The sequence below is a fragment of the Triticum urartu genome, chromosome 6A (assembly GCF_056163025.1).
Source record: "Triticum urartu cultivar PI428250 chromosome 6A, HENAU_Tu73, whole genome shotgun sequence".
Classification (NCBI taxonomy): domain Eukaryota; kingdom Viridiplantae; phylum Streptophyta; class Magnoliopsida; order Poales; family Poaceae; genus Triticum; species Triticum urartu.
The window spans coordinates 64,364,023-64,383,224 of record NC_141878.1 but is presented as its reverse complement, the minus strand read 5'-3'; the positions used below and the strand labels follow the sequence as shown (position 1 = coordinate 64,383,224).

General features: G+C 44.9%; 2 protein-coding genes and 1 non-coding gene across 3 annotated transcripts; 2 read left to right on the top strand and 1 right to left on the bottom strand.

Moving 5' to 3' along the window:
* Positions 1 to 8,228: 8,228 nt before the first annotated feature.
* Positions 8,229 to 13,837, top strand: LOC125515941 (E3 ubiquitin-protein ligase SINAT2-like). The gene is made up of 4 exons (XM_048681421.1): positions 8,229 to 8,528; positions 10,428 to 10,731; positions 12,651 to 13,037; positions 13,209 to 13,837. The coding sequence occupies exons 2-4, from the start codon at positions 10,504 to 10,506 to the stop codon at positions 13,527 to 13,529; spliced, it is 936 nt and encodes a 311-aa protein (XP_048537378.1). The 5' UTR covers positions 8,229 to 8,528; positions 10,428 to 10,503; the 3' UTR covers positions 13,530 to 13,837.
* Positions 13,838 to 14,430: 593 nt separating this feature from the next.
* Positions 14,431 to 14,512, top strand: TRNAS-GCU (transfer RNA serine (anticodon GCU)). The gene has a single exon. It is a non-coding gene; the product is annotated as a tRNA-Ser (tRNA).
* A 384-nt stretch (positions 14,513 to 14,896) lies between these two features.
* On the bottom strand, positions 14,897 to 18,239 carry LOC125515942 (uncharacterized). Its single transcript, XM_048681422.2, has 7 exons — positions 17,946 to 18,239; positions 17,080 to 17,170; positions 16,580 to 16,695; positions 16,130 to 16,189; positions 15,959 to 16,024; positions 15,360 to 15,574; positions 14,897 to 15,239 (listed from the first exon to the last, which is right to left on the bottom strand). The coding sequence occupies exons 1-6, from the start codon at positions 18,222 to 18,224 to the stop codon at positions 15,380 to 15,382; spliced, it is 807 nt and encodes a 268-aa protein (XP_048537379.2). The 5' UTR covers positions 18,225 to 18,239; the 3' UTR covers positions 14,897 to 15,239; positions 15,360 to 15,379.
* Between the last annotated feature and the right edge of the window lie 963 nt (positions 18,240 to 19,202).

Sequence of the window (19,202 nt, the reverse complement as noted above, 5' to 3'; positions counted from 1 at the left end):
AGTTCAAGGAATTTCAGAGTGAGGTTGAGAATCAACGTGACAGGAAAATCAAGTTCCTACGATCAGATCGTGGAGGAGAATACTTGAGTCACGAGTTTGGCACACACTTAAGAAAATGTGGAATAGTTTCACAACTCACGCCGCCTGGAACACCTCAGCGTAATGGTGTGTCCGAACGTCGTAATCGCACTCTATTAGATATGGTACGATCTATGATGTCTCTTACCGATTTACCGCTATCTTTTTGGGGCTATGCTTTAGAGACTGCCGCATTCACTTTAAATAGGGCTCCGTCGAAATCCGTTGAGACAACACCGTATGAATTATGGTTTGGGAAGAAACCTAAGCTGTTGTTTCTAAAAGTTTGGGGATGCGATGCTTATGTCAAGAAACTTCAACCTGAAAAGCTCGAACCCAAGTCGGAAAAATGCGTCTTCATAGGATACCCTAAAGAAACTATTGGGTATACCTTCTACCTCAGATCCGAAGGCAAGATCTTTGTTGCCAAGAATGGATTCTTTCTAGAGAAAGAGTTTCTCTTGAAAGAAGTAAGTGGGAGGAAAGTAGAACTTGATGAAGTATTACCTCTTGAACCGGAAAATGGCGCAACTCAAGAAAATGTTCCTGAGGTGCCTGCACCGACTAGAGAGGAAGTTAATGATAATGATCAAGATACTTCTGATCAAGCTCCTACTGAAATTCGAAGGTCCACAAGGACACGTTCCGCACCAGAGTGGTACGGCAACCCTATCTTGGAAATCATGTTGTTAGACAACAGTGAACCTTCGAACTATGAAGAAGCGATGGCGGGCCCGGATTTTGACAAATGGCTAGAAGCCATGAAATCCGAGATAGGATCCATGTATGAAAACGAAGTATGGACTTTGACTGACTTGCCCGTTGAACGGCGAGCCATAGAAAATAAATGGATCTTTAAGAAGAAGACAGACGCGGATGGTAATGTGACCATCTATAAAGCTAGGCTTGTCGCTAAGGGTTATCGACAAGTTCAAGGGGTTGACTACGATGAGACTTTCTCACCGGTAGCGAAGCTAAAGTCCGTCCGACTCATGTTAGCAATTGCCGCATTCTACGATTATGAAATATGGCAAATGGATGTCAAAACGGCATTCCTTAATGGTTTCCTTAAGGAAGAATTGTATATGATGCAGCCAGAAGGTTTTGTCGATCCTAAGAATGCTAACAAGGTGTGCAAGCTCCAACGCTCGATTTATGGGCTGGTGCAAGCATCTCGGAGTTGGAACATTCGCTTTGATGAGATGATCAAAGCGTTTGGGTTTACGCAGACTTATGGAGAAGCCTGCGTTTACAAGAAAGTGAGTGGGAGCTCTGTAGCATTTCTCATACTATATGTAGATGACATACTTTTGATGGGAAATGATATAGAACTCTTGGACAGCATCAAGGCCTACTTGAATAAGAGTTTTTCAATGAAGGACCTTGGAGAAGCTGCTTATATATTAGGCATCAAGATCTATAGAGATAGATCAAGACGCCTCATAGGTCTTTCACAAAGCACATACCTTGATAAGATATTGAAGAAGTTCAATATGGATCAGTCTAAGAAGGGGTTCTTGCCTGTGTTGCAAGGTGTGAAATTGAGCTCAGCTCAATGTCCGACCACGGCAGAAGATATAGAAGAGATGAGCGTCATCCCCTATGCCTCAGCCATAGGTTCTATTATGTATGCCATGCTGTGTACTAGACCTGATGTAAACCTTGCCGTAAGTTTGGTAGGAAGGTACCAAAGTAATCCCGGCAAGGAACACTGGACAGCGGTCAAGAATATCCTGAAGTACCTGAAAAGGACTAAGGAAATTTTTCTCGTTTATGGAGGTGACGAAGAGCTCGTCGTAAAGGGTTACGTCGACGCTAGCTTCGACACAGATCTGGATGACTCTAAGTCACAAACCGGATACGTGTATATTTTGAATGGTGGGGCAGTAAGCTGGTGCAGTTGCAAGCAGAGCGTCGTGGCGGGATCTACATGTGAAGCGGAGTACATGGCAGCCTCGGAGGCAGCACATGAAGCAATATGGGTGAAGGAGTTCATCACCGACCTAGGAGTCATACCCAATGCGTCGGGGCCAATCAAACTCTTCTGTGACAACACTGGAGCTATTGCACTTGCCAAGGAGCCCAAGTTTCACAAGAAGACAAGGCACATCAAGCGTCGTTTCAACTCCATTCGTGAAAATGTTCAAGATGGAGACATAGATATTTGTAAAGTACATACGGACCTGAATGTAGCAGATCCGTTGACTAAACCTCTCCCTAGGGAAAAACATGATCAACACCAGAATTCCATGGGTGTTCGATTCATCACAATGTAACTAGATTATTGACTCTAGTGCAAGTGGGAGACTGTTGGAAATATGCCCTAGAGGCAATAATAAAAGCACTATTATTATATTTCCTTGTTCATGATAATTGTCTTTATTCATGCTATAATTGTGTTATCTGGAAATCGTAATACATGTGTGAATAACAGACACCAACATGTCCCTAGTAAGCCTCTAGTTGACTAGATCGTTGATCAACAGATAGTCATGGTTTCCTGACTATGGACATTGGATGTCATTGATAACGAGATCACATCATTAGGAGAATGATGTGATGGACAAGACCTAATCCTAAACATAGCATAAGATCGTATAGTTCGTTTGCTAGAGTTTTCCAATGTCAAGTATCTTTTCCTTAGACCATGAGATCGTGTAACTCCCGGATACCGTAGGAGTGCTTTGGGTATACCAAACGTCACAACGTAACTGGGTGACTATAAAGGTAGACTACGGGTATCTCCGAAAGTGTCTGTTGGGTTGACACGGATCAAGACTGGGATTTGTCACTCCGTATGACGGAGAGGTATCACTGGGCCCACTCGGTAATGCATCATCATAATGAGCTCAAAGTGACCAAGTGTCTGGTCACGGGATCATGCATTACGGTACGAGTAAAGTGACTTGCCGGTAACGAGATTGAACGAGGTATGGGGATACCGACGATCGAATCTCGGGCAAGTAACATATCGATTGACAAAGGGAATTGTATATGGGGTTACTTGAATCCTCGACATCGTGGTTCATCCGATGAGATCATCGTGGAGCATGTGGGAGCCAACATGGGTATCCAGATCCCGCTGTTGGTTATTGACCGGAGAGTCGTCTCGGTCATGTCTGCATGTCTCCCGAACCCGTAGGGTCTACACATTTAAGGTTCGGTGACGCTAGGGTTGTAGGGATATGTATATGCAGTAACCCGAATGTTGTTCGGAGTCCCGGATGAGATCCCGGACGTCACGAGGAGTTCCGGAATGGTCCGGAGGTAAAGAATTATATATAGGAAGTGCTATTTCGGCCATCGGGACAAGTTTCGGGGTTATCGGTATTGTACCGGGACCACCGGAAGGGTCCCGGGGGTCCACCGGGTGGGTCCACCTGCCCCGGGGGGCCACATGGGCTGTAGGGGGTGCGCCTTGGCCTACATGGGCCAAGGGCACCAGCCCCAAGAGGCCCATGCGCCTAGGGTTCACAAAAGGGAAGAGTCCCACTAGTGGAAGGCACCTCCTAGGTGCCTTGGGGGGAGGGAAACCTCCCTTGGCCGCCGCCCCCTAGGAGATTGGATCTCCTAGGGCCGGCGCCCCCCCCCCCCTTGGCCCTCCTATATATAGTGGGGGAAGGAGGGCTTTTCATCCACGCCTTTGGTTGCCTCCTTCTCCCTCTCCAACACCTGCTCCTCCTCCATAGTGCTTGGCGAAGCCCTGACGGAGTACTGCAGCTCCATCATCACCACGTCGTCGTGTTGCTGCTGGAGCCATCTTCCTCAACCTCTCCTTCCCTCTTGTTGGATCAAGAAGAAGGAGACGTTACGCTGACCGTACGTGTGTTGAACGCGGAGGTGCCGTCCGTTCGGTGCTAGGATCTCCGGTGATTTGGATCACGTCGTGTTCGACTACCTCATCCCGTTCTTTGAACGCTTCCGCTCGCGATCTACAAAGGTATGTAGATGCATCCGATCACTCGTTGCTAGATGAACTCATAGATGGATCTTGGTGAAACCGCAGGAAAATTTTTGTTTTCTGCAACGTTCCCCAACAGGGACCAATCCCTGAGTGGGCTGGTGCGCCTCCCACCAAGGCCCAAGGCGCAGCAAAGGGGAGAGGGGGAAACCCTAGGTGCGGATGGGCCTTAGGCCCACCCTAGGGCGCCCCCCCCCCCTCTCTCCCCCTTGGTCGCCCCCCTCTATCCCATCTAGGGATGCTCCCCCCCTTGTCATACACGAAAGTCTCTCTCTCTCGACACAGCCCTACCTCTCCACCTCCTTGTCTTTCGTAGTGCTTGGCGAAGCCCTGCTCGAGAACCACGCTGCTCCACCACCACCACGTCGGCGTGCTGCTGCTGGAGTTGTCTTCCCCAACCTCTTCCCCCTCCTTGCTGGATCAAGGCACGGGAGACATCACCGGACTGCACATGTGTTGAACGCAGAGGCGCCGTTGTTGGGCGCTTAGATCAGAATCGTCCGCGATCTGAATCGCTGCATGTACGACTCCACCAACCGTGTTCTTGCAACGCTTCCGCTTAGCGATCTTCAAGGGTATGAAGATGCACTCCCTCTCTCTCATTGCTAGTATCTCCTAGATTGATCTTGGTGACACGTAGGAAAATTTTGAATTATTGCTATGTTCCCCAACAAGAGCGTGGGGAGTTGGTCATTGAGGATATTTCACTTTAAAATTACATTCATATGACTACTATGTTCAAGATTTCACTTCATTAGTTCATTATTAACGTTGATAGATTTCTGGCTCATGATTTTTGTGCTATTTTATATGTTGTTTATCTGAATCAAGGTTTTTTTGCCGGTCAATATTTTTAAAACGACCAGTTACCGGATATTTCGTCGGATCCTGAATTTTTTGCTACATGTTTACATAGTTAACATAAAACTCATATTCATATTTTAGCACAAAACATAGCCCCCTAGCCTCGTGGAAGTGCTTTCGGCACCGCGGGGTCGACTACCGGCCTTGCCAACATGATTTTAGTGTTTAAAAATTATTTTATGCCGTGGTGGGTTAGAGAGGGCTCAAACCCGCTCACTAGGGAGTGGATTGATATGTGTTGACTACTAGAACACAAAGAGATTTGCGTACATAAAGGGTAAAAATGCTATATTTTTTGTTCATAAATGAATTTGAATTCAAAATTTGTTTAAATACTTTCAGGCCAAATAGCCAAAAGTTTTTGAGATTCTTCAAAAACCAATTCTTTTGGCACCTACCTCGAAAATCTGGTATCAAGAGAGAAAAAACCTTGGTTCAACCAGTAGATTTTAATTTCAGATTATATAGTTAGGCTTAAATTTGCCCAGGCTTCACAAAATTTCTGGCTCCGCCCTTGTTGATGAGGTACTTGCTGCAGTAACGTGTTATGGTCCTTGCACTCGACCATGCTTAGATTCAAAGCTTTGACCCATCACCTTCCATATGTTGTATGAAAAAAGAACGAAAGCTAATGTTTAGTTCTCTCACCAATTAAAATCAATGACGACCATATTAACCCTGGAGATTAAGAGTTGTACTTGACTATGTATATACTCCACTACTCCGGTTCACATGTCGGCGTCTTCTGGAAAGATGTAGGTCCTAAAACAAGGTTTCATGGTAAATCTGATAGTACCATTTGTAAATGACAAACTATTAATTCTCATCAAGTTTCCGTTGAAGGTAGAAAACTTTCGTGAGGGTTTCTAAAGTAATGGGGGTGTGTAGTATTTTTCTCAAAATATCAAACTCTCCTTATTTGACATGCAACATTCTTGTTGTCACGCTCTCGCCCCATGCAAATGCATTTACCATATTTGATAGTTTAACAAGGGCTACACTAGCATTGTTGTGAAATTTAGCCAGAAAGGAACTTCTATAGTAAGCGACTCAAGATGTTACCGCGGACTGTCAATCTTGGCTTGTATTGTGTAGCCTAGTGTCAGTGTATTCCCTTTGTTTTTTCCTTTCTTTTATATTTTTTTCTTTGGCTGTGCATCCTGAATGTCTTTGCGACATCTTGTGTAGAGGCTGGGTGTAATTGGTATCTGCATGATATTAATATATTCCCCTTTTAAAAAAAATCCTTCCAAGCCTAAAAGTGTTTTCACTATGTTGATGTAAAAACATATGAAAAATAGGAAGATGGGTATGAAAAGGGTTGATTATATAGTACTACGTTGTTCGATAGTATGATACATTATGTGCAGATTTATTAACTCATGTGAACATGTGCAAACACAAGACCTATACCATAAAACATCATCTCTTGTACTTCCGTGTTTATTGTATTAATATTGAGCTACATTGTGATGTCTTCTTGCACATGTATTATACATAAATCATGCTACAAAATAGAAGAACAAGACTCTCTCTCTCTCTCTCTCACGCACACAAATCTCTCCTCCATGAGAGCAAAATGTTACCATAAGTAAACATGTACACATTACCTGTAAAAGATAAATATCATGCACCAATTTAAGCAAATATTGATATAGTTTCATTCCTTCGCGGCAGCCTATTGATTTGTGCGATGGGTGTTACCTCTACGGGTTGATACCTTAGTTGCTCATGTGAGGGGAATACATGTAGCTTGCTTCAAAACCTTGCACTTGGATGCCCAACAAGGTGCTATCAAAATAGAATACACTTGTGTCGTCAACATGTTTATTGTTTTTATAGGTGTTTGTAGTATGTTGTTTGACACATACGTATGGTATAAATCACATTACAACATCAAGGGTTCTTTATCTGAAGCACGACATTTTTGTTGCCATGCATGCTCTCATGCATTGCAGATGTGATTACCAACATGTAAATGGTATCCTAGTATTAGTGCCTTGCTTCATCTTTCCCTTTCTGTCATATTTAACGGTGTAGATGATAGGATTGATCGCCGACGAGGCTGAGCGGCACATATTGCATGAAGCATTGTTGGGCGGGTGGCTTTATTACCACCGAGCTTTTTGTCTCTACATTTGGCATTCCTACTGCTTCCTAAGCCTAACCATAAGCTTTTTTTTTCTCTCTCGGGGGTTTCAATTCTAGTTTGTAGCTAATACTATGTTAATATAAAAACATACGAAAATGGGACGGTAAGCAAAGAAAGAGTTTGATTGTATAAGTGGTATGTTGTTCGATAGTAATGGTATCACTATGTGTAAATTTATTGCTTGTGTGAACATGTGAAGATCTAGACCATAAACACCATCTTAAAAGTTGTGTGTGCACCATATGTAGTTGTGGTGTACATAAAACACATTACAAAAGCAGAAGAAACAAATCTCTCTCTCTCTCTCTCTCTCACACACACACACACACCAATTGTTCATCGGCTCTCTCAGGAGGAAAAAAGTCGCTCATTAACAATGTAACATAAAGAGTTGAATATGTAAACAATTCCGCAAATGATAAATAACATATAAAAATTTAAACAAATATAATTACGGTTTCATTCCTTTAGGAATCATGAAGGCCTCAATTTATGCTAGTAACTAAGACATGTTATCCTCGTCAACATCAAGTAGCTCTTCCGGCCTCGCGGAGCTAGCTACCTGTCTTTCACATCAATATAAGTTGTTTCACACATTAAAAACAGACAAAATTGTTCAAGTGTTAAAGTCATGACAACCATATCTCTTCGAAGAAGCAGAGATGCGGGACTTTGGACCTCATATTTCAGTGCAAAAATATTGTGCAAGCCCCCCATATAATAGAAACATGGAAAATTATTCAAATATTCAATATTCATCGAACTACAATTATTCGCTTTACGGACAAAAGGAAGGTGAAATTTTGAAGTATCCTTGCCAAGTATGTGGTGGCTTGATGAAATTTCTTCCAACTTATCAAAGATGGTAAATCTGTTTCACAACACACAACAAATTTCACTCTCGGCACCGATCGCTGGTACGAAGCAATCATGTGACATTCCCTTCATCATCAGCACAAGTTGTTCAACATTTCATCAAAAATGAAAAAAAGCACAAGTTGTTCAAGTGTCAAAGTCTCTTTCCGGGTGACCATGGCTCCCCTGTGAAACCGAAGCGTGGGCCCGGCCTGTCAGCCAAAAAAAAATCCTACCGTCGAAGCGTTTACTCCGGCGTAAAAAGCGCGTAGAACAGAAACCGCTGAGGTATATCCACGAGATACGATTGATTTCTTGCTTCGCAAAAAAAGAGAAAGCAAAACCGAAATATCCCCCCGCCTCCACCACTGTTCGTCTTCCCCTCCTCTCCTCCTCCACCTTCCCCCCTCTCCACTCCTCCTCCCCCCCGATTCCTCCACCGAATTCGCCTCCCATTTGCCCGTCTCCCGCTTCGGCGCAGCCTGCCCGTACGCGACATCGCCCGCGGCGGCGGGACGGAGGGGCGGGAGGCGTGCCCTCGGCGGGTGCTGCTGGGCTTCGGCTGGCATGGAGCGGAGGAGATCCACCCCCGACCTGGGATGATACCCTCGTTCGCTGGTGAGGAGCCCTAAGCTTTGGTTGCGCGGGATTGCTCCAAAGCCTTCTTCTTTTTGGTTGCTTCCCAGCGGGGGATCTTCCCGCCGCTGCGGATTTGAGCAATCAAATCTAAATCTTCGTTCTTGCTATCCGTTCAGTTAAGCCGCCGGTTTCCCTTGCTGCGTAGTGCCGCACTGATCTAAAACCGCCCGAAACGCCCATGTTTCCAGTTCGATTAGGTTCTTGCGCAAGATCCAATCCAAGGCGCGGCCGCCGTTTATTTTGCAGCGTAAATTGGGGAAATCGATTGGATTCTAATTCAAGTTTCCGTACAGTTGAGGCGAAAGGTTCCAAATCTTGCTCGGTTTGAGAAAACCCTACCTTGCCGTCAATTGTTGTGACAGGAGAACAGCGAGGAGCAGAATGTGGTTTGGATGGGCGAACTTGTTTTTTTGCTTGTTCTTACTACTTACGCATGTTCTTTAAGGAGAGATAAGGTAGTCGTGAAACCAGACCAGGGAAGGTGCCAAAGTGTAGTAGTAGCAGTTGTTCTTTAAAATGTCGAATCGTTGGTGCTCTCTGTTAGTTGATGATATAACTGCTCCTTAATGGCATGCCGAAGTTCTAGAAATGCTCTAAAGTTTTGGAATGAGACCAACCAAGACTGATAATTTGACAGAATTCATTTTTTTCTTCAGTTCTAACTTCTGTATAAGTGAATAGATGTTTAATCACCCGTAGCTTCAGTTCTAACTTAAGCTCTAAGTCAAGTTGGATTCAGCTGCTGGTGGTGGCAACCTACAAAGCATGGATATGGGAGAAACTGCCGAATTGCCGTCCTAGTACAGGGGGATACGGGGACATGCCCGGATACTCCGGGATACATGTATCCGCAGTATCCCATCTTTTCCGAATTAAAAAAAGGGGAAAGAAATCAGGATACGGCAGATACGGTGTGGACTCGGTGGGGATTCGGGGGCCAGCCTCGCCGCCGCAGCCTAGGCTCGAGGTTGCTGCCGCCGCCGTTTCCCCAAAGCCCAGCTCTACCCCCAACGAAGAACATCCATCCAGCAGAGAGGAAGATGGCAAGGCGTTCGACGACAAGGAAGAAGGACCAGGCGGGAAGAAGATGGGGATTGCAGCCAGCAGTGAGGAAGAAGATATAAGCGGCGGCGCAGTCTTTTCTCTCTGCAGCTCTCAGGCGGCTGGGGGAAACGAGAAGAGAACGGCTAGAGGAGCTGACTAGTCTAGGGTTTCAGGAACTAGACCTTATATGGGCTCTGAGTGGAGGGTTCGTATGGACTATGGGCTTCCCCAAAGTCTTTTATCAATAGAAATGAGTCAACATATATCCAGTACAAAATCTCTGATCCAAATATTATCATTAAATCTTTATTACATGCTATTTTTGTCTATATATTTATATACCCTGCTGTATCCCTGAATGGCTGTTTTTTAAAAATATCGTATCCTGTGTCCCTGTATGTGTATCCCTGTCTTTCTTTCCCCGTGTCCGTGCTTTTTAGGTGGCAACTACTAAGGCCATGTTTGGATTACCCTTTTTTCTAAATACACCTGCAAAAAAACCACGCCTCCACTCACCGGTTTTGTTTCCAGCCGGAAAACACTCGTGTCTGGTAAGATACACATGTAAATTTAATACCTGTAATGAATTACACCCATACCAAGGGTGGCCTAACTGGTTCTTACTTTACGTTAACTCCGAATGTGTGAGTGGGGCCACAAGTCTTTGTCTCTCACCTCTTGATTTTCTGCTTGAATTCGAAATGATGACCCATGCAGGTTTATATAGCCCCTCTAAACTGAGAAATTAATTCAGTATCAACCTATACCAGCGCTACAATTATTTTACACATGTTTAAATATATCAACTAATAAGCATTGAATTTAATAATGCAGCTGATCACAAGGAAGGATGGAGTGGTGGGGGTGTTGATATTATCTAGTGCTTATCAATGTGAAAGAAGCTTTCACAATGGCCCCAGGAAGCAGCATTGTGAGTGTGACTGAAGTTCCTGAGTCAGATTGTGGCGACCGTGGGCTCTCCGAGGCACTCAGTAGTATTAGGCTTGATGGAGATTCTACAAGTAAGCCCTCCTGGGCTGCGTCACTTGTCAATGTTGGTTTGTCATCATTGACTGGCTTGAATGATTTGCTCGAGTGTCCAGTGTGTACAAACTCAATGCGGCCACCTATACTTCAGGTATGTGTACTGATGCGTGTCTTAAATCTTTGTAGTCCTGCAGCAGAGTGTAATCATTGATAATTTTTATATTAGTGCAAATGAGATTCTGTTATTTTTAATTTGACTTGGATTTTCTTACATGAAATTGACTTGGATAATGGGTTGGATTTGTGTAGAAAGTTGTGCCAGACTGCCAGTCCCACGACTTTGGATAATTCACTGTAATTGCCTTTTGATGTAAGGTGTAATTGTATTTTGTATAGATGTTGCATTTGTGACAACATACGACATGTGGGTAGTAGCGTGTCCTAAGCTATTCAAAGTTATTGTGTTCAAGGAAAAATTAAGTGCAAGATGTTAGGTGGCCAACTTTGCCTCTGCCTAGCACCTAGCTTCCCTAAATTTTGCCTTTGCCTAGGGCATTCTGTACGGACATGGCAGAATGGGCTTGCCTAAATTTTCCTTGATTGTGTTGGTAAAGTCTACTTATTCTTTTGCCGAATAATGTACCCTTGATCGTTCTATTCTGATCTATTTTTCATGTAGAATTGCCTACCATTTTAGCTTACAGAAATTCTTTAGCTGCTATGTTCGAGGTTCTACCTTCAAACTAATAACAAGTTTATATTTGGCCACACTAAATCAAATGTCTTTGGTTTTGTGTTCACCGTATTGCATGTTTGCTGAATTGTTGATCTTCAAAGTAACTTCCACATGCTGAAAGAAAATAACTCAACACTTGGGGGAAGAATCCCAATAGCATTTTTTTAGGTCGATAAAACACCCTGAACACCGGCTTCACTGGCTACGGCAGTGCAATGGGCGACCTGACATGCACGGGGAACACACAGCGAGAGTAACATTTTTTTGGTGAGAACCAGGGTTCGAGCCCTGTGGATGGTAGCCCCCCTCCTAGAGGTCTTACTGTTGTGCTAGATGCACATTCTCAACTTCCACATGTTGAAGATACAATAGGAATGTATGAGAACAGTTGCTTGGTTTGATCAGTATATTTGTGCCTTGGATGCATAGTTAGGTGCTCATGCTTCTGTCTTCCTTTGTCATTTGCATGGTCTCAACTCTCAACAAGCACACAAGATTTTGGGTGTGTTTGGTTTGAGCCCCAACTAGCCCCACCAAAAAATTGGTATGGCCAAAGTGTGGGCATTACCAAAATTTTGGTAGCTTGTTGATGTTTGGTTTGTGCCATTGCAACCATCCAAAATTTTGGTGAAATAAACATCTTGTTTGTTTTGCTACCAACTACGTCTTGTAACCACTGTAATCCTCCAAATATTTATGCACATACTTGGTAGGAAAATGCTAAGATGCAATCAACAAGAAATATAAATCATCGTTAAATAAAATCACAAAGGGAAAGGCGGAAGTTGCTACTGAAACTGGATTGCATTGCATCCTTAATCACGACGAGGCCCACTAATAATTAATTAAGGGCCATAACAATCGGAACTAACATGCTGCATGCATCACAAAATAAGAAAAAGTCAAGGGACCCACAGAGAAAAAGATGGAAAGTTACGACGCCAAAATGTTGGCGAACGTTTTGCTCGCCATCGCCTCGCCTGCGAGTTGGCGAGAATTACATGGGTGGGTGTGGGGCGTCTCAGGCGAGCCAAATTTTTGGCACCAGTCCAAACAACTACCAAAATTCATGGGCCACCCAACTTTTTGGCATGGTAAGCATTGGCTGTGATCCAAACACACCCTTTCTACCGTTGCGCGAAAGCTGTTCTCGGTACCCTTGCACGTATCATGACCGTTCATTTCTGCAACTTTGCTATTGGTTCCACCCTTATTTTGTTACATTATTCAAAATAACATCAAGCTAATTGGATGAGAACTATGTAGTTAGTAGAACAAGTTTTGTCCATTATGATTTTATGATAATCTATTGATGATTCATATTCTTCCTGCAGTGCCCAAATGGCCACACAATTTGCTCCAGCTGTAAGCATAGGGTAGACAACCATTGCCCCACTTGCCGCCAGGAGCTGGGAAATATCAGATGCTTGGCTCTCGAGAAGGTGGCCGAATCGATTCAGCTTCCATGCAAATACCAAAGCCTGGGCTGCACCGAGATCCATCCTTACCAGAACAAACTTAAGCACGAGGAGCTCTGCAGGTTCAGGCCATACAGCTGTCCATATGCAGGTTCAGAGTGCCTCATTGCAGGTGACGTTCCGATGCTCGTGTCTCATCTCATCAATGACCACAAGGTGGACTTGCACGAAGGCTGCACCTTTAACCACCGCTATGTGAAGTCCAACCCTTACGAAGTGGAAAACGCAACATGGATGCTCACTGTAAGTAATGATACATCTATGCATGTTAAACACGGACAGACATGCAGTAGGCGTGCCTATCTCTTGGCGTTCCGAATGCGACTATAGTCCTGTCATTTTCTTTGTAGCCTTCCGATCGATCTTCGGCTGTGTTCAGTCTACTGTAGTGATATGCTCTCTGCCATTTTGCAGGTTTTCAAGTGTTTCGGGCAGCACTTCTGCCTCCACTTCGAGGCGTTCCTGCTGGGGATGTCCCCGGTGTACATGGCGTTCCTGCGGTTCATGGGGGAGGAGAGTGAGGCTCGGAGCTTCTGCTACAGCCTGGAGGTGGGCGGGAACGGGCGGAAGCTGACGTGGCAGGGCACGCCGCGGAGCATCCGGGACGGGCACAAGAAGGTGCGGGACAGCTTCGACGGGCTCATCATCCACCGCAACATGGCCCTCTTCTTCTCCAGCGGCACCCGGCAGGAGCTCAAGCTGCGCGTGACCGGCCGCATCTGGAAGGAGCAGTGACTGACGGCTCCTGCTGGGGGCACGCGGCCTACCTCTCCTCCGGAGCGCGCCGCTGCAGCAAAGAGCACTAGATCGGCAATCGCGGCTCCAGCCTGTCTGTCTGTGCACATGCCTCTTCGGCCGTTTGTTCTCTCCGTGATTCCATTGTTTTGTTGCCGTGCTGGGAGACTGTCTGCTACTTCTGCTGCTACTTGGTGTACAAATGCTTGGTGGAAGGGAAAGGGTTCCCAAGAACGTACGACGTATGTTGTGAAATTTCTTGCAATTTGTCATACAAATCCAGTGCATCTTAGCCTGGCTTGCTGTTCCTGGTAGGCGTGGCCCTGGTTCCCCTAAAAAAGGAGGGTGATTGATTTCGGTTGGAGGCAACGTTCCTATCAACAGTGAGGTGTCTATGGTGACTTTGTTAATTTTAAGACCCGATCCGCCGGCCAATCCATTGTTTTGAATGTGTTCATAAAGATAGGGTGTGCATGAGTCTACTTATCTATTCATAGGGGTGAATGTGTGTACTGTGCTTCGAGTAGAAGATATAGACCCACAATGCCATATGGGAGGCACTTTCGACTTTTGTCTGGAGGCCATGGCATGCAGGTGATGCCGCTATGGAGGTCTTGTCGTCTCAAGGGGTTCGTCCCTGACGACGGTCGGCGAGATTGAATCTGGGTGGAAGCTGTTTCGGACCCCGACCGTGTCTCTATCTCTCAGAATCGAGGTGGAAGCCATTTGGCTTCTTCTGTGTTGAAAAGAGAAACTATGTGCAGAACAATGTGGTAAGGGAAACCAACGAACACGAGGGAAGAAATGGAGATTACCATCCGATCCGACCCTGCCAGTTTGAGAGAATCACTGACCAAAACCAGGGGATAAGAAGGCATCCGAAGCAGAGGACTCAACAACCGACGCTTTGGCCGAGTGGTTAAGGCGTGTGCCTGCTAAGTACATGGGCTCTGCCCGCGAGAGTTCGAATCTCTCAGGCGTCGTATTCTTTTGTTGTTCACATTTTTTTTCCTTTTTTCTGCTCTTTATCTTTCCCCCTCACTGATGGCATAATTTCAGCTCGTGGTTAATAACTCAATCAACCTTTTTTCCATTTCTATTTTTTTTCACATTTTTGCTCTCTTCTAGAATAATGTTTCAGGCTCCTGATAAATGCAATACTCGTTTTCCTGTTTCTAGAATAATCAAGTTGGTGATTTTATGCCAATACTCGTTTTCCTATATATTCCCTCCGTTCCTAAATATAAGACTTTTTAGATATTTTAATATAGAATACATATGGATGTACATAAACATATTCTATAGCGTACATTCATTCATTACGATGACTTATATTTAGGAACGACCAAGCTTATAAATGCAATCACTGAAGCTGCGAGCTGCAGACAAAGCATTCAGCACACTAGCCAAACCGTTTCCTCTTCCTTTCATCAGTATGCAATCGAGCAAAGCAATCGTGTGCCCCAAGCGGCCCCTCTCAGGTATACACAAATACAAGATACAACAATCCCATGCCAGGTGCTGTTTATCGTTCACCCATCTGTTATACACTGCATAAGTTCCTGCCAGACGAGCCCCATACGGGCGGCCGCCACACACAGGTAGAACAGGCGCACCATGGGGGCATGCTCTTGTGAGATGAACAGATCAACGGATAGATGGATGGCTGTTGCGTCAGGCGAGGATCGTCGGGCGGCCGAGGCAAGGTCACTGCGCAAACAGAGATCAGTTTCAGACTTGACCCAACAGTAATAGTTTAGGCATGTTGTTACTGTTATATATGAAGGTAGGAATTAAACGAGTCGAGGCGGGCTCGGAATCGTGCAGGACCTTTTTCTCTGTCTGTGAAGCTAGATAGAAGGTCCAGCAATTGAAGTAGCATGGCCTGTCTCCTGCAGCTGCTTCAGGGTGGACGCGAGCCAGTCGAGCCCGTCGTAGAGGCCCTCGCCGCGGAGCGCACACGTCCCCTGTATGTGCCATATCCTGTTCTTGAGATCATGCAGGCCCAGCCCTTCAATGACCTCCTCCGGGCTCATTGAACCTTTCTATATGAATTGTGAACAAGGGAAACATAGTCAGTCTAGGCGATCTCTACCCCCAATCTGTGCGCCGAAAGTAAGCATCCACACTTGTTCTCTAACAAATACAAGATGAAAGGTCGTATTATATTCTGTAGGCAATCAGCACTAAATTTGGTACTCCCTCCGTAAAGAAATATAGTAGTGTTTAGATCACTAAAGTAGTGATCTAAAACACTCTTATATTTCTTTACAGAGGGAGTACCAAACAAGACATGCTGGTGGATTTTTTTTTTGTTTCCATACTTCCAGTCGGAAGGCAATTTCAGAAGAAAAAACATGCATGGCAACCCAATCAAATGAGGTCATGAACAGCTAGGCAATTACGCAGGAGCGTTCAGTTTAACTTACCAAGTCCTGTTTGTTTGCTAATACCAAGATTATGCTGTTTGCCATCAAAGGGTCCTTGATAATGGTCTGAAAGTGGCCAAGGATTACAAGTTAGCAGGATCTCACTCTCAGCCAACATAATTTAAGGCGGCCGGGAGTCTATAGTGACAGAGATAGTATAAAATATGTGACCTGGAATTCTTGTCTGGCATCTTCGATCCTTTCTCTGTCCAAAGAATCCACAACATAGATCTACACCAAATCAAAAGAAGAAACACATCATTAACATTGGCAGCAAAACTATGCATCTGATCCAAGGAAAAGTTCAAACTATCAAGGAACTCCTGATTGAATCAGCTAAAGAGCTATCCTTCACAAGAAGACTAAAGTGCTCTCCGTGTATGTTCTGCACATCAATCTACTCATTTCACCCACCACAGCTAATAAACAAGGAAAACAACCAACAGCTTGCAGATTTTTCAAGAGATGCCACAACTGTTTTTTTAAAGGCTGTACTTATAATAACCATATTGAGAACAACACGTGGAAGACAACTAAGGCAAGAATTGACAAAATACATATGTACTAAAGTAGGGCTAAAATGGCAAGATGGCATGCTATATTTTAATCTCTAATTATTACCAGTGCATCAGAATTGCTGAGGTACATCCTCCATAATTGTCTGAGCTTTTCTTGTCCACCAACATCCCACACAGTAAATGCCACATTCTTGTACTGAACCTTCTCGACGTTAAAACCTGGAGAGGAGAAATGGTATACCAGAGATAGACATAAGACCAATGAATGGAAGATATGAGAGCAGCACTTAGGTCCAAACTGTCAAAATGGTGCAGTTTATTGTCACAATCTAAGGTGATAAGCTCCCGATTATTTTTTCTGCTTCTAAAATTCAATAATGTTACGTTGTTCCAAGTAACATAAACTGGAAGAAGAAAATGTTAGCCACACCTATAACTAGGAAACTCAGCTTCATCACTACTACACGATTTATTTTCCTTGTATGAAGTAAAATGAAAGAACTGCATCTTGATGGCATAGCACAATAAAGTAGCACAACAATGAAGACTGGACAAGTGGACACATAAAAACAGAAATTAAAGTATGCTATATTAGTGTCCTACCTACTGTAGGCACAGTTTGAAGAACCTCCCCCAGGTGCAGCCTATACAAGATTGTTGTTTTGCCAGCTGAATCCAAACCAAGCATCACAACCTTCAAAAGTTTATTCACCATTAGCAGAGAGAAAAAGAGACAGTAATCAAAGAATGCACTTTACAAACTGATTTCGAGTGAACAGATGGACGATGATAGTCAAGAGGAACATTTGGTGGAATGCTTCATAGCTTGGTTTAAATTGGAAGAATGCAAAGCAATGTACTACATGTTTTAAGTTTTTTTAACTAGACCGCTAGCTAAGTAGTTCACCAATATCCTGATACTTCCTTTGCAGAATAAACTGGATTGAGAGTCAGTACGCCCCTCCTAACCACTGCAACTGCACACTGCTAGAGTGCCATCCCAATTCCCAAACCATTTCGCGACAGATTGCTCACTTGGCAGCACTTGATTAATCGGACTTGCGCCGCCGCATTCGAGAATCCCAACCCCGGCCAAGAAAACCCTAAAATTTAGAATCTCAGGCCGCACCAGTACACCACACCACACTCCACCGGACAAAACCAAGAACTCGGATCGACGGGTTTCACGGCCCTCGCCATGGACCGTCATAGAAGCCAGCGCACAGGTCCAGATTGGCGCACTAACTGGAACGCCTGTCGGGATTTGCCCGCGACTCAAGCGCGTGGCTGATTCGATTAAGGCAGGAACATCGGGAAGTAAATTAATTCCAAGAACTGCGCCGCATCCAGAAAGCTCCAAGAAGCCACGAGATCGAGCGCCCTAGGTGGCCCCGGAGCGCGCCGAAGATGGAGAAAGAGGTAGATGGGGGGGGGGGGGGGGGGGGGGGGGTCGTGGTTAGGTTATTTACCCTCATCTCCTTGGTGGAGAAGAAGGAGTCGAAGAGCCTGCGCAGCGCCTGCCCCATCTTCTTGCTTCCGCTTCCTCTCTCGCTCGCTCGCTCTTCGCAGTGGGTGGAATGGATTCTTGGACAGCTGTTGCTCCCGCGGGGGTCGAGTCCAGAGGTCGGGTTGGTACGGGAGCTTCGCGAGGAGGAGGATGAAGAAAGTTGGACAGCGCGCGGCGCACACAAAGATGGATACTTGTCTTTACTTTGCTCGGTGGTTCTGCTGTTGTTGCGGTGGAACATTCAAGCCCCGACTCCTTCACGGCCAGGTTTACTCGACCGTGATGCCATTTGTATACTTAACTAATACTTCCTTCGTTCCAAATTACTTGTTTTAAAAATGGATAAAAATAGATGTATCTATAACTAAAATGCGTCTAGATACATTCATTTTCGTGACAAGTAATTACAAACGAAGAGGGTATAATTCTTTCAAAATAGATTAGTAGTAATTAATCTTTCCTTTTAAGAAGGCCAAAGCATATATTAAAGTTCTTCAAATGGCACCACACGAGCAAAATTCGATGCCACCCCTGGATCTTGGAGGCAACCTCCGAGCTAGGGGAAACGTTGTTGACGCGACGGTTAGGAAGTCATTGGTCGACACCAGAAGATGTTCGGTGGAGAAGAAGGCGGCAAAAAAGACCGGACAATCATTCCAGATCTGGTCAGACAGAACAAAGGATGGCTTACCTCGCTAGCTTACCAATAAAGCTGAAGTTCACCATGCTTCGTCCAACAGAGAAGAAGCCAGCTGACCGAAACACGAGGTGTCGGCGTCCACACAGTTGAAGACCACCTTCACAAAACGAAGATGAAAGTCGGACCCTAGATGTGGCCCGGGCCGAAGCTTCACGCGTCCTCCACCAAGGTTAATTGGTACCGTTGGAACAAGGACAAGATGTAGAGGCCTTATTCCACGCCATCGCCTCGTCATCTTCGGTCAGACACCTAGACTGGGCCCTAGCCAAAGTTAGGGTGATCCAAATAACATGTCCAACCTCAAACCGGGGTTTGCCCCACCTCACCGACTCCGGAAGGCACATGAGGGCGAGGGGAACCGACGATGACACGTATGAAAGAAACCATATAAGTCTTTGCGAGTGGTGGAATGAGAGAACAGGCTACAAACATAGTTCATTTGGTAATTAATCTGATTGTGATAACATCATGAAGCATCAGTTTGTGCTATTACATGAAGACTTGTTAGAGTGCATCTAT